This window comes from Topomyia yanbarensis, chromosome 3 (assembly GCF_030247195.1).
Source record: "Topomyia yanbarensis strain Yona2022 chromosome 3, ASM3024719v1, whole genome shotgun sequence".
Taxonomy (NCBI): domain Eukaryota; kingdom Metazoa; phylum Arthropoda; class Insecta; order Diptera; family Culicidae; genus Topomyia; species Topomyia yanbarensis.
The window spans coordinates 76,499,514-76,514,773 of record NC_080672.1 but is presented as its reverse complement, the minus strand read 5'-3'; the positions used below and the strand labels follow the sequence as shown (position 1 = coordinate 76,514,773).

At 43.9% G+C, this 15,260-nt stretch overlaps 1 protein-coding gene across 2 annotated transcripts in view; it reads right to left on the bottom strand.

Moving 5' to 3' along the window:
• The window catches only part of LOC131690732 (roundabout homolog 2-like), an 834,482-nt gene that overhangs the window by 588,513 nt on the left and 230,709 nt on the right, over window positions 1-15,260 (bottom strand). For both annotated transcript variants that reach the window (XM_058976690.1, XM_058976691.1), the window contains exon 2: window positions 1,486-2,360. In XM_058976690.1, the coding sequence (XP_058832673.1) occupies window positions 1,486-1,549 (64 nt within the window). In that variant the 5' untranslated portion in view covers window positions 1,550-2,360. The remainder of the gene's footprint in view (window positions 1-1,485; window positions 2,361-15,260) is intronic.

Here is a 15,260-nt window from a genome sequence, read left to right as displayed (position 1 = left end):
AAATATTGCCAAATTTAGAAGCACCCTTGCATCGGTTTAAACAAAAAGAAGGGCGTTGCAAAGTACAACAACTTTGCCAAACATGTCGTAAGGCTAAGTCATTTAATTTTAGTAAAAAGGTAAAATTCATGCTAAATTCGCATTCTGGACCACTGTGCTCTGTTAGATAGTTTCTGCATACACCTACATTCGTGAAACTCATCCAACCGTACTTTCTTAAGGTTTACGCAGTTTTTGAATAACTTTATAAAACAAAAGAACTCTTTTTTTTGAGAGTTGTATTACTACAACTGTCGAGCTAGGGTTATGGAAGAACTTCTCATTAGAAACACTCACTACAATTGCAGTGGGCTGTGATTCTGAACGTGATATTCGTTTAACGGTTTAGATATGTGCGGACATAGGGACTTCAAAATCGCGTGTGTCATCGCGAAAAACTCGAGCGGCTGTACGTTATCGTTTTCGATCACGTGGGAATTCGTATGTCGTGTGTGATAGCGTGTACACTCAAGTTTTTTTTTACGCGGTTTTTTTTGCGCGGTATTTTTACGCGGTTTTTTTTACGCGGATTTTGAAATTTACACGGTTTTCATTTACGCGGATTTTGAAATTTACGCGGTTTTCATTTACGCGGTTTTTGAAATTTGCGCGGTTTTCATTTACGCGGTATCCATCAATGAGGTTCCCTTTATCGCGGATTCTTAAATTTAAGTGGTCTTCATTTACGCGGATTTTGAAATTTACGCGAATGAAAAATGAAAATTTACGCGGATTTTGAAATTTACGCGGTTTTCATTTACGCGGATTTTGAAATTTACGCGGTTTTCATTTAGGCGGATTTTGAAATTTACGCGGTTTTCATTTACGCGGTCTCTATCCCCCGCGTAAAAAAACCTGAGTGTATGTAACTTCGTGTGTATAAATTCGATTTTATAACTGTGTCACCCGTGTTCTTGGATGATGATGCGCAGACCGTGATTCTGATAACTTAATTTTGTGTGTACAGTTAAGATGTTAGAAGAGAGTGAGTTCTTCCGTATCATTAGAGTTCCCGGTCATGTCGCTATGGAACGTATTGTCCAGTGGATATGAGCGTCCATTTTATTGGCCCAACTGAAGGCATGGCCCTAGGGGTGAGAGTGGAGACTTCTGGATATAGTCGATTCATGAACGCACGAATAGTTTAATTTAGTTTAATTAAATATTGACTGACCAAATGATGTTTTAGATCCCATAACTTTATGTACACATGAACTTCAGCGCACCGAATATGGTCAGAACAAATTCATAAGAGCGATGTGTAATGTTTTTAACAATGTGTATTACCATTTTGATTTTTCTTTGCTTGGTTGTTAAACCAAATCCCTAAAAAAACTTTGAAGTGTGTTTCTGTGAGTATGGTTTGAAATCGACATAAAATTATTTTCTTTATTGGCAAAACCCTTTTTTTCCAACCAACTGAGTCCACCTATGCCAATAACCTACCTTTTGAATGCTGACACAGCGCCATTCCGACGATCAGCAGTATGAGCCAACCTGGTCTATCCATTTCGGCTCAGATTTCGATCCTTTACTATTTCTGGTCCACTATATCGACGGCTCATTTATCAGTTGGAACTACCAACATTTCTTCCGCCAGTACAATGTGAACAACAGCAACAATTTACAGCGAACAACCGTTCCGAAATAATAGAATCAATTACTAAATTCACACAATACCGGAACTGGCGGGGCTCTCTTTTCAATTACAGCACGATCCAATTTATTCCGGACAATTATTCACACCAGGGCTCTAATTTAGCTCTCTTCATTCATCTAATTATCACTATTATGCTGGCAGACGGCCAGAATCATCAAAGATCAACTACACTTCCCAGTGCCCCACAAATGCAGGGGCACGAACTATTTATTTTTTCTCTCCTGTTTTCTGTTGTTATATTCACCTCACTTTCTGTTTTTTTGGTTGCTCGCCGACCAATGGTTCCCCGAAAACATATTTTTATGCAACCATAAACATACGGGACATAGATAATGATCGTGTTTCTCACATTTTTCCGACCGCGTTCGCACCGGATCGGAAGCATGAATCACCTTTCGGTTCGGTTTTTGGGTTAGGTAGTTGTTTTTCGTCTGCTTGGTGGCTTTTAACTGTTGGTGTTATTATGCGGATTTGTATCGAATCAGTGCGCCCCAAAAATTGTTTATTTTTTCCTGTTTCAACTTTTGTGTGGTTTGTTTTATTGTTTTCTGTTTGGAACGGAGTTGTTTTTATGGCACAAGAGTGTAGTTTAGTTGCTCGTGCCCCTTAATGACGTGTAATGGATCGATTTTCCACTGAGCTATTATTCGAATTTGACGGTCTGGAAGAAGAGAAAAAAGCACCTATTAAAATTATGTAATTGTAATGTTTTATCAGTTAAAAATTTAGAAATTTTTAAGACAAAAAAATGGTTAGAAGATTTTAAACAACTAATATCGTATCAGTTCACGAAACAGTAATTTCTGTTTTCTTCACATACGATTCCAAGAATCAAAATTACCGCGTCTGTATCAACCATAACCTCGGACAACTTTCCAAACATGTCTAGTTCAATTTAGTTTTTGGGGTGAACCATAATTGCAAGACAAAACTTTTTTTTTCAGAACGGATTTGTTTATTTAGATTAAACCGCTTTCCACTCCGTGCCCTGTCAGACGGTAAACAAACAACCAAACAAGAATAATAACCACATGCCATAATGATACTACGTGGAACCAGCGTAATCGTCCTAGACTTCTATTCAAGCCACCACCAACCCCACCACCGGTCATAGATTCAGTTCATTACGGATCCGGAGCGTGCCGTACGTCCGTCCTATGCTAATAACGCATAATAAACAGCAAAGTTATCGAGTGCGGCGACGTTGAAATGTCAAACCTTTCTACGACAGACTAAGGAACTACCCGGGCGAGGTGTGGTTCCGGAATGAAGTTCCCCCGTGTGGTCGTCGATCCGTGTTTTGATGGAACCGAGTAGGAAAGGAAGGATGGTTGGTGTGAAGGACTGCCCGGGCCCCGTGGTGGTGGAGGAACGCTACGTGGGAAGCTGAGCTGCAAGCAACCGGGCGGGTCATAGGTGGTGGATAATGCTTAATCGCGATAGCAACTAGTTGTGATTCGCGACCCGAACCAGCAGCGGGGGCTGACTGCGGGTGTGGTAGGACGAGGTAGTGGGCCCTATACGTCCTAGGCCTAAATACCACATGTCCTAAAGCAGCCCTGACAAGGCGAGCCAGTGCCGCCTTTAAATAAGCGCTTAGCCCAAATCCCTCTCCTCCCGTTATCCTTCCTTCCTTCCTTCCTTCTGCGGCTGTTCGCCCATCTAAATATGGAAGCTGTTCTTCAATGTCAGCTTCTTTCACCGAACAGCCTAGATAAGCCATGTAGTGTCGGTAGCGGCTAAGAATTACACTACGGACTACCTGTTTCAGTGGTAAAAATCTACCAAACAGGGAACCCCAATTCCATAGTGTCATGCGACCCGTGCTATGGGTAAAATTGTTGAGGGGGTTTAAAACATTCTCAATGGCGAACGGAGCCTGGGAAGAGTCGGGCGAATTCCCCAGTATACTGCATTACGCAGCGGAACGTTCACTCTACACACCGATTTTTTCACCGATGATCCACTTAATTTTGCCGAATTTTTGTTGGCTGGGGGTTTGCAGAGACTCTCGGCTGATGGTAGTTCGGTGAAGTTTTGTTGAGTCTCGATTATCAAATTTCGATGTGTACAGATGAACCTGCCCAGAGGCCGTGTGGTATCCGGCCTAGAATTGAGCCACTGGAGTCCTGCTGCCATGTCGTAGGAGGCGACTGAAAGTAGGAGACCCTAAGTCAAGGTGTAGTTCCGTGCCGAGGACTTAATGATTGGAGGGTCTAAAATATGCCAGTCGCGCACGGAGCATTTTGGGTTTTGCCCTTGCTGTGTTATGCGAATCTCTGACACAGTGGACCATTATTTTCTTCGCAAATCGTGGGAATCAAATGATCATGTCCCATTTAAACCTGATATGGCTCGCTAAATGCGTTAACATCCCAACTCGCTTGGTGTCCTCTAGTTGTTGTGCAATTTGTGTTGGAGATGAAATGTGCAGTTCTCTAATCAACAATGGTTAGAATAGCACAAGTCAATCTCCAACATAAACGTACAGCAACTATGAATTTATCTCGACTCATGCAGGAAGGTAAAGCTTCCATAGCATTGGTTCAAGAACCGTATTTCCATAAAGGAAACTTCTATTTTGGAAAGTTACTTAACACTGCCTTCATTGCTTACAACAAGACAGGCATGACTAACCCACGTGAAATGCCTCGTGCTTGCATTCTTGCAAATAAGGCTATTGACGCGTGTCTCATATCGGAGCTCACAACTCGCAATATCTGTGTTGTCACAGTTACATTGACTGTCGGAAACGTAGACAAAAAATATATATATTGTTCAGCATACCTACCGCATAACGAATCATCTCCTTCTGATGATTTCAAAAGCGTTGTATTATATTGTAGCAGAAATGGGCTTCCGCTCATTATCGGCAGTGATGCGAATGCTCATCACATCATTTGGGGCAGCTCAGACATCAATCTGAGAGGCTCTGAACTGATGGAGTACATAAGTAGTACAAATCTCCATATTCTGAATGTGGGAAACCGACCAACTTTTGCGAGGTCTGGGAGGGAGGAGGTGTTAGACATAACACTTTGCTCTGATAGAATTTTGCATGAACTGGGAAATTGGCAGGTTCCAAATGAAACTGAACCGTCTCTATCCGATCATAAATACATATTTTTCGAGCATTTTGATGTCACCTTCAATGTGGTGACATATCGTAATCCTAAGTCTACAAACTGGGACCTCTTTTTGGAAAACTTAGCGACTAAATTTCATGGATATTTTCCAACAATTAGTCAACTAGACGACTTAGATGACGTCGTGGATACGACAAACTCATTCATATTAGCATCCTACGAAGAAGCTTGTCCACTTCGTACTGTTAAATCGACTAGGGGAACCCCTTGGTGGAGGGCTGAGCTTGATAGAATGAAGAAAGTTATGAGAAGAGCTTGGAACCGGCGTCAGCGTGATGACTCCAGGGCTTTCAGGTCAGCTCGTAGTGCATATAAGAAATGTCTTAGATCTGCAGAACGGGCTGGCTGGCAAAGCCTATGCACTAATGTCTCTAGTCTGAACGAGGCTAGCAGATTAAATAAAATTCTCTCCAAATCGAATGATTTTCAGATGAACTCCTTGAAAACCAGAGATGGTGTTTATGTGACAGACGAAAAAGATGTTCTTAATTGTCTCTTCGACACACACTTTCCAGGTTGTATCGATCCGGAGTTGATCAATGTTCACAGATCTCATTCTGGTGTTTCGGACTCGTGGGCGCTAGCACGCACATTGGTTTCCACTGAATCGGTCAAGTGGGCAGTTGACAGCTTTGCTCCATACAAATCACCCGGAAAAGATGGAATACTTCCCGTGCTACTGCAAAAGGGATTTGATATTCTTAAACATGTCTTGAAAAAGATTTTGCTTTCCAGTCTTGCTACCGGGTATATCCCGAAAGCATGGCGAGAAATAACTGTTAGATTTATTCCCAAAGGGGGGCGCTCAAGCTATGAAGAAGCCAAGAGTTTTAGGCCTATCAGCTTAAGTTCTTTTCTTCTGAAAGCTTTGGAACGGATAATCGATCATCACATCAGGAACGTTAGTTTAGTTGAATATCCTCTGCACAAAATGCAACATGCATATCAGTGTGGGAAATCCACGATCACTCTGCTTCACGATGTTGTTTACAACATTGAGAAAGCCTTCTCGCTCAAGCAATCTAGCTTGGGTGTATTCCTAGATATTGAGGGTGCTTTTGACAATGTGTCCTTCCAGTCTATTCTGGAAGCGACGCGCGGTCATGGGATACCTGCATGTATCTCAGGTTGGATAAACGCAATGCTTAGTAACCGCATACTTTGCTCGTCACTGCGACAGGCTGAGATACGGAAGTTGAGTATTTGCGGTTGTCCTCAGGGCGGCGTTCTGTCACCTTTGTTATGGAACTTAGTAGCTGACGGCTTGTTGAAGAAACTCAATGAGCTTGGATTTCCAACCTACGGGTTTGCTGACGATTACCAAATACTAATTACTGGTTTTTGCATCGGAACAATCTTTGACTTGATGCAACAGGCATTAAGAGCTGTCGAACAGTGGTGTCGACAAGTTAAACTATCAGTTAACCCAAGCAAAACTTCAATGGTTCTTTTCACGAAGAAGCGAATAACAACCGGGGTTCGTCCCTTGCAGTTCTTTGATTCTGAGCTGCTGTGTGCAGATCAAGTCAAATACGTTGGAGTCATATTGGATTCCAAACTGAATTGGTCTGCTCACATTGAGTTCAGAGTCAAGAAAGCGTGCATGGCCTTCGGGCAGTGCAGACGAACTTTTGGAAAGACCTGGGGTCTCAAACCTAAATACATCTATTGGATTTACACGACAATTGTACGTCCAATACTGTCATACGGATGCCTTGTGTGGTGGCAGAGGGGAGAGGTGGTGACAGTCCAGTCAAAGCTAAACCATCTGCAAAGAATGGCGCTCATGGCGTTGACTGGTGCTTTCACCACGACTCCGACTGCTGCTCTTGAGGCACTTCTAAATATCAAACCATTACACATACACTTAAAACAAGAAGCACTATCATGTGCATACAGACTGCAGGTTACTGGGCTTTGGAACAGTAATCATGTTGATCTTGCTACCAGTCATACACGATTGTGGTCACAAATGGTTACATGGGGTGAAGATATTCTTGCTCCCAGCGATATTACACTCACTTGTAGTTTTCCTTACAGGACATTTCATGTGAAGATTCCCTCTCGAGAGGAGTGGTTGTCTGGCTTTATGGAAAGACAACAACAAACGCAAGTGGTTTGTTACACTGACGGTTCTCTGATGGAGGGACGTGCTGGTGCTGGTGTCTACTGTCGTGAAATGAGATTGGAACAATCTCACTCACTAGGTAAATACTGTACTGTATTCCAAGCAGAAATCTTTGCGATTATGTGCGGGGTGCAATCGGCCCTTCAACTGAGTTTGTCCGGCAGAGTTATAAACTTCTGCTCCGATAGTCAGGCTGCAATCAAGGCCCTTAGCTCAGACAAATCCCGGTCCAAGCTAGTGATCGCGTGCCGAACCCAAATCGAAGAACTAAGCATTGTCAACACTATCTACCTTGTCTGGGTGCCCGGACATTGCGGTATTACTGGAAATGAATGGGCTGACGAATTGGCCAGGGCAGGTTCAGCGATTGACTTCGTTGGTCCTGAGCCCGCGCTGCCAATTTCGACAAGTTGGATAAGGGAAAAAATACGGTCCTGGGCTTCGTCCGAGCACCGCAATTATTGGAGAAATCTACAAACGTGTCGCCAAACAAAGGCGTTTCTAGAACAACCATGCCCAGTGGTTTCGAAAAATCTCTTACATTTTTCGAAGCTCCACTGCGGCATGCTGACCAGGGCTTTAACCGGCCACTGCAAACTCAATTATCACATGGCAACTATTCAGCGCGCTGAGTCTTTTTCATGTGATCTTTGTGAATCCGACTACGGAACTTCATATCATCTGATATGCAACTGCCCAGCGCTAGCGCAATTGCGATTACGAGTCTTCAGCCGTCCTTATATAGACGAAACCATGTTTGGTCGACTGAAACTCAGAGACATACTAAAGTTTCTTATCCAATGTGGTAAAGAGCTTTAGGCTTATTCGCAGGCAAGTTGAACTACTTGTGAGTTTAATTTACCTGTTGTTTATTTTTTGTTTTGTGCTGTTTTTCCCACCCTTCCAAGTCTACTTCCCCACACCTCCTTGTCCTTTCCTTCCGCTCAGGAAATGATGAAAACACACGGCAAGGCACAAATCCCCGACTATGTACGGGGAACGTGCCATTTGAGCCAATATATTCTGATTCCTGACTCCTGAAGGAACTACCCGGGCGAGGTGTGGTTCCGGAATGAAGTTCCCCCGTGTGGTCGTCGATCCGTGTTTTGATGGAACCGAGTAGGAAAGGAAGGATGGTTGGTGTGAAGGACGGACGGGCCAGGTAGGACAAACAAACGGACAAAAGGCAACCGTGAATGTTAAAAGTTAGCTCATGTATACATTTATTAGAGTCCCAAATAGAACCGAGTACCCGAGTTCATGGGGGGAAGTTGGTAGCTGTGTGGCAATGTGGCATTACGTTTTTTTTTCTTCCTTGGGACTAGGGCCCAAATGTACGGATGGGAGGCAGGGGAGTTGGACGAGAGCGACGTGTGTCGAATAGTAGTCGGTTTGGCTCCCCCGTTTTTTTTTCTTCATCCTTGTGCATATGAAATTATCTCGGGGTTTTACGGTGCTGCCTATAAGCGAGGAAATTTATGTATCACGACTCGCACATATATTATAATTTTATTAAACTATATCTAGAACACACGTTTTTTTTGTACCGGCAAGGGAATTTCTGCGGGAGGGGCAACTCAATTTGAACGGAGGCTTCGTTCTGTATCCGTAGCAATATGTAAAGTCTGTATTAACAGAGACATTCAGAAATCTTATCGTACTAAAATAGTTCAATGATTTTATAACACACAACAAATTGATGGAACTAAAATATTATCTTCAACTATATAACCAAGTACTAGGAGATCGGGCATTTTTTTGTTTCCTTTCGCAATTCACAGCTTGAAAATACTAGTGGAATCTAAGAGGTGACAACAAAAACCCTTTTTTGGGTTTAATCTTAAAATTAAGCCTTCGGATATTTCGTTCCGAAAAATTCAGACACAGGAAACAGGGTTCATTCACAGGAAAGTTGTACTGCTTGGGATGAAATGTCCATTTGGTTTTCAAATAATGGAGAACTATAGTGAATAAGGATACAAAAAGAACCCTACATCCCGGGTAAGTTTCTCGAAAGTAGATTAGAAAATAATCGGATTAGGTACCTCTCTGAAATCCGAAAATGTAATATGTATACCAATGCCTTTTCTTTGGTTCCAGCAAGATTTGAAGACGCACGATAGATTGACGAAAACTTTTTCCATTTCCAGAAATACTAAGTAATTCTTGGAATGCATTTATTACTGGGGAAGCAGTATGACCTTCGATGGGCTTGATAAACAAGTGCCAGGATGTTGATACATTTTTCTAAATTGCTAGAGAAATCCTGTTGCGCTTCAGCTATGAATCGGAAAAAAAAATCTGCCATAGCTCGAACTGTTCCATTCATACACTCGAAAAGATAAAGACAGCGACTAATAGCTTTACCACTTGAGAATAACATATTTTATGAACCTTTTACGATGATTTATAGCTCTTAACGTAGTATAAAAATCAACATTAATGAATTCCTAAGCCCATTAAAGCAAAAATCTATACTATTAAAAACAAAAAAAACCAGAACTAACGAAGAAGCTGAACTACACTAGGATATTGATAATACTATTATCTTCACTGTTGTACATTTTCCCTGAATAAGAAAATTGTGTAAAAACCAATTTCTCTACGCTAAGGAGAAACTTGGGTAAAACTACTTTTGCACGTGAAAGCACAAAATCTGTAACTTATTTATGAAATTTGTCTTTTGACTAGGTCTCATCAGAATCCGACACTAACTTAGGGCTAGCACTAAGCTAACGCAGGATTAACTCAACGAGTGGGGCCTGGGAGTAGCTATCCATTCTAAATGCGCACGTTTCGAGAGTTCTATACTTTGGAATGCCAATAATGGCGCCGGCCACGTCCTTACAGTCATCGGGGAAGGAAAAGGAACGTTAGTGTAATAAACGTTGCTTTGGAGACCATGTATACCTCTGCATCTCCACGGGAAGGAGTTTTTGTTAGTAGGATGGGGTAAAGAGTTACACAAATCGGGATTCACCTTGATAAGTGATACGATCCATGCAACTCGCAGAAATGATATCATGTGTTCATTGTTCTGGGCAGCTGGCTGCCGAGAATTTATGATGGATTTATCGTTTGTTGAATTAATTGGGAAATACTCGGTTTGTAAAAAAAAAGTTCAGTTTCTGGACGGGCGACAGTCGGGAATTTTAAGCTTATATTTAAATGAATCAAACGGCAGGTGAGCAATTTTAGAGACGGCGCCGGTGGTTGAGTGGTAACTGTGACTGCCACTCATTCCAGTTGGACTGAGTTCAATTCCAGCCGAGGTCGTTGAGATTTTTCTGAGGTGAAAAAATCTGTGGTCACGTCTTTCTTCGGAAGGGAAGTAAAGCCGTTGGTCCCCGGTCCATGAAATTGGTGGATCGATATCTAGTCCAGGTAGTGGAATCACCTCTCTGACGTCGGTAAAGAAAAAGTATATTCAACTTCTATACTCTTACTAACAAAAGTATCCTCCTCCCGTGATACTTGTGGAGTGCGCAGTAATATATACGGCCTCTTGCAAAAGCAAGTATCGGACTAACCATTCCTTCCCTTTCCTTCCGCGATCTACGTTCGGGCCTGGCCGGCGCCGGTATTTATCAAAAACACTAGGATTACCAGGAGTTGCACATTGAAAGATGTTTCGGTACTCCCAAGCATAATTATCTATTGATTCCCTGTGCAACTTCAGCTAGTCCTGATCGATAACGGTGGGGCAGCCAGGGGTGGTCGCACAAGCTCAAGCTCAAACGGCAGGTGAGCAATTTTATTACTACTTGATTCTTCATTTCGAAAAAGCACGACATTCCAAAAACACTACAATATTATAAAAAGCTAATTATTAAAACGATTAGCTTTGTATGTCGAATATACAACTGATGCCGCCAATTACTAGAACAAGATTGGGAACAATAAGAAAGAAAAGAAACTAACTCAGTCAGTAATCCAGCTAGAATATTTTTATACTGCTGAAGAAATATAATTAGCATCACAATCAATAATATAGTGCATGGACTACTTCAAAGCAATAGTATTCAAAACAATGCGAAGAATTAATTTAATTAATTCAGTGACTGCCGCAAATAGGTAACTGGTTTTCGATTCTCATACATTGACTGTTAAGTCATCATTTCACTCGTATGCGTATACCCCTCGCACATTAAATTCCCAGTGGATTAGTTTCCTGGTTGGTCAAATAAACACTAAACAAACAAAGAAATTAGTTTGATCAGTCCAAAGAAATGTCAGCTCGATTAGCATCAACCGGCGAATACGTGTTCTCTTACAATGCCATCAAATCAAAGAACATTTCAAATTACATGCCACAAAATATGTGCAATTCTGACTATAATAAAATGAATATTACCTACACTAATTAATATACAGTTTGTCAACGCAGAAACCGTCGAGCTGGCAACACTGCCTAGCAAATGCAACGCGTCCGCTTCAAAAGCAACACAACAGTAAAGCGCCGCGTCAGTGGGTGACAGACGTCATTTGATGACAGTGGAGATACGTCACCGAACTGTCAACGGCAAGACCGCGTGTTCTCGTAATCGGTCTATTCCACATTAGCCGTGAACGAGAACAGAACTGAACTGGCAAAGCGCTGAAAATTAAACAAATTGAAAATTTAAGTATTAAAATGAAGAAAAGTAAAGATAGTAAAGAGTGAAAGCGAGGTTAGGAGTAAAGTATAGAATTAAATAGAAGCGAGTTAACTGTGCTAGAAGGAAAGTAAGTTAGCAGCTAAGAAAGAAGAAATATTTTTAATTATTGAAATCTAATTTAACTCCTTTAGCTCGCGGACGAAGCTAACCTCTACCTAGGGCGGAGAAAAGGAATAGCCCACCAAATTGTAAGGTACATTTACAATATAAATACGCTCACTAATTCCGAATTATAATTACAGTTGAAGCTAATTAAAATCATTACGCTGTCAAAACGGCCTTTTTCCTTCGCCCTACAACCTCGACAATCTTCAAAATTTGAGGTAAGATGGCCGAACAGACGCCAATTGGAGATACAACAGAGTTGGAACAGGAGGATTCCAATTGTGTGGCCTGCCAACGTCCGGATAGTGCGGACAATATGGTCCAGTGTGACCAATGCGACGGATGGCGGCACTATACATGCGCCGGGGTGGATGCGAGTGTGATGAACCGGTCATGGGTGTGCGGTGATTGCACCTCCATGCAAGAGGATGCCATTTCATTGAAGAGCGGTTCCAGTCGTACCAGTGCAGCGTCGGCGCTTTCCGTCTGTATGAGCCAGTTGGTGGAAAGGCAGCAGCTAGAACGAAAACGTGCGGAAATAGAGCTGCAACGCCGCCATCTTGATGAGCAACAAAAACTCATCGACAAAGTGCTGGAAGGAGAAGAAAATAGCAGCCATCGCAGTGGTGTTTCAGCGCGCAGTGGTACCAATGAAGCGGCTTCACCTACTTCAAGTAAGCGTCTTTCTACTCCACTTCCCCCCGGTGCCCCACTAGCATCATCTGTTCGTCGTTCGGTACCGGCGCCGGGTACACCCAGATCGGTAGCGCCACCGATAACCATTCCCCTAGCAGTGTTGAAGCCGTCTGCGTCTCAGTTACCGCAGGGAACGAAATCTGAGGATGCATTATTGGAACTCAGGAACCGAGTGGAGCAATGTGAAAGGCGAGCAAAACCGACACACGAACAGCTATCAGCACTACAAGCACAGTTGGAACTGTGCCGCAACCTACTTGAGGGATTTCAATCCAGTGCGGAAATGTGCGAACGAGTCGGACAACCGGAAGCAAGCAGTACAGTGACGGAGCAGCTACCAAAGCCAGCGGCAAGCCAGCCGCGCATGGAGAAGCAAACCGGCGCCATTCCCAAGGCGGGCCGAACGTTAGCAACTTTCCCGGAGGACGAACGAATTCGGTCTAAAAATGGTTCCGAAGCTGAAGCAGTAGGTGGAATCGACCTAATGAATCGTCGCTGGCCTGTGAGGGAACCGGTAAGCCATACTAGTTTGGCAGCGGTAAGTCAAACAATCGCAGCAACGGAAAGCAATCCAAGCTATATGGAACCCCCAGGTAAGCGTCAAGCCTTGAGTAATTATTCAATAAAGGCAAACGAATACACTTCTCATTATTGCCCCACGACCAATATGTATGGAATTTCCCGTGAACAGTCGCGAAATTTCGCGCATCCGGGAAATAGTAAAATGCCTCCTGAAGTTCCCCGCGAGCAGCAGCAAGTTTTTCACGCGCGCCCGGGTGTAACACAAATACTAACTCTGTCCAAGAGTCAATATAAGAATAAAACCGATGAACGAATGCGTGATTCCCCCACATACCCGGTTGAATTCAATAAATTTCCTCTGCCCCCTCGTCTGTCAGAAAATGTGTATCAAGACCAAGTGATTCCCCCTCGAGCTCCAGGAGGTCCAACGCAGCAGCAGCTAGCAGCACGGCAGTCCCTGGCTAAGGAACTTCCCCGATTCTCTGGAGACCCAGCGGATTGGCCGATCTTTATTTCAAGCTATCGATACACAACAGAAGCCTGCGGCTTTTCGGATGGTGAGAACATGCTTCGCCTGCAACGATATTTGTCTGGTCCTGCGCTTGAAACAGTACGTAGTCGGCTGGTGTTACCAGCAGCGGTGCCCCAAGTGATCGAGACACTTCGTATGCGATTTGGACGTCCTGAGTTGCTGATCAACGCTCTGCTACGCAAGGTGCGAGACATCCCAGCACCACGGTCCGACAGATTGGAAGGTCTCATCGATTTCGGGATGGCGGTGCAAGCGTTATGCGACCACATCGAAGCGGCGAACGAACGCGCTCATTTATCGAATCCTTCACTACTACAGGAACTCGTTGCGAAGCTTCCCGCAGATCAAAGGATGATGTGGGCAGGATATAAGCGTAGTTTTCAAGTCGTCGATTTAAAAACCTTCGGCGATTACATGACGTCGGTGGTGCAGGACGCGTCGAGCGTAGTAACTTTCGAACCTGAGTCCAGAAGGAACAACCCACGCGATCGTCCGAAGAACAAAGCGTTCGTGAACACTCACGCGATGGAAGGAGCAGTCAGTTCTGTAAGGTCAATGAATGTGCCAACCGGCGCAGCGAAACAGTTTGAGTGCGCACACTGCAGCAAAACTGGTCATCGAGTGCGCGAGTGTATTGCATTTAAAGCGTTGCACGTCGACGACCGCTGGAGAAGAGTCCGAGCTTTAGGTCTTTGTCAAAATTGTCTATTCAGCCATGGACGCAGGGCGTGTCGGATTCGTAGTAGTTGTGACATCGAGGGTTGTCAGTTCCGCCATCATCCACTGCTTCACTCTCTACGTGGGCCTCCAAAGGCTCCAGCATCGAATGCATTAGTGGCGGAGAATCACACCCACCGTCTTCTGACTTCGTCGACGCTGTTTCGGATAATTCCCGTGATCCTACATGGAAGCGACGTCTCGATTGACACCTTTGCATTCTTGGACGAGGGATCAGATCTGACACTAATTGAACATGATCTGGCTGTATCGTTGGGTCTGAAAGGTAGCCCTCAGCCTTTGTGTCTACGCTGGACGGGAAACACTTCCCGCATGGAAAAGGAATCGCAACGCATCACTTTCGAGATCGCAGGTGAAGGCAGCACAAACGGCACAAGATAGTGAACGCAAGAACAGTTCAATGTCTCAATCTGCCGAGTCAGAGTTTCCAGGTGGAAGAAGCAGCGACAAAACACGCGCACCCTAGGGGGATTCCGGTTAGCAGCTACCATAACGCAAAGCCTAAGATCCTCATAGGAATCGACAACCTACGACTTGCGCTACCACTTAAAGTAAGAGAGGGCGATGGTACCGGTCCGATAGCTGCGAGAACCAGATTGGGCTGGTGTGTTTACGGTCCGCAAGAAAGCGGTGACACCGAAGCTTATAATTTCCACGTAAGCAGGTGCGATTGTGACGAAGAACTTCACGATACGGTGAAGCAGTTTTTTGTCATCGAAGAAGCAGGCGTGCGCCCGTCAAACATTCCAATGTCTAAGGAAGAACAACGAGCGCTAACCATCCTGGAAACTACAACCCGACGAGTAGAGAACCGTTTCGAAACGGGTTTGTTGTGGAAAGAAGACAATGTAGAATTCCCGAACAGCTACACGATGGCGGTACGTCGTCTAGAATGTCTCGAACGCAGAATGGATCGCGATCCGCTGCTAAAAGAGAACCTCCATCGACAGATGTGCGAATACGAGGCAAAGGGTTACGCGCACAGGGCTACGAAAGCGGAGATAGATGCAGCGGACCCAAGAAGGGTATGGTACCT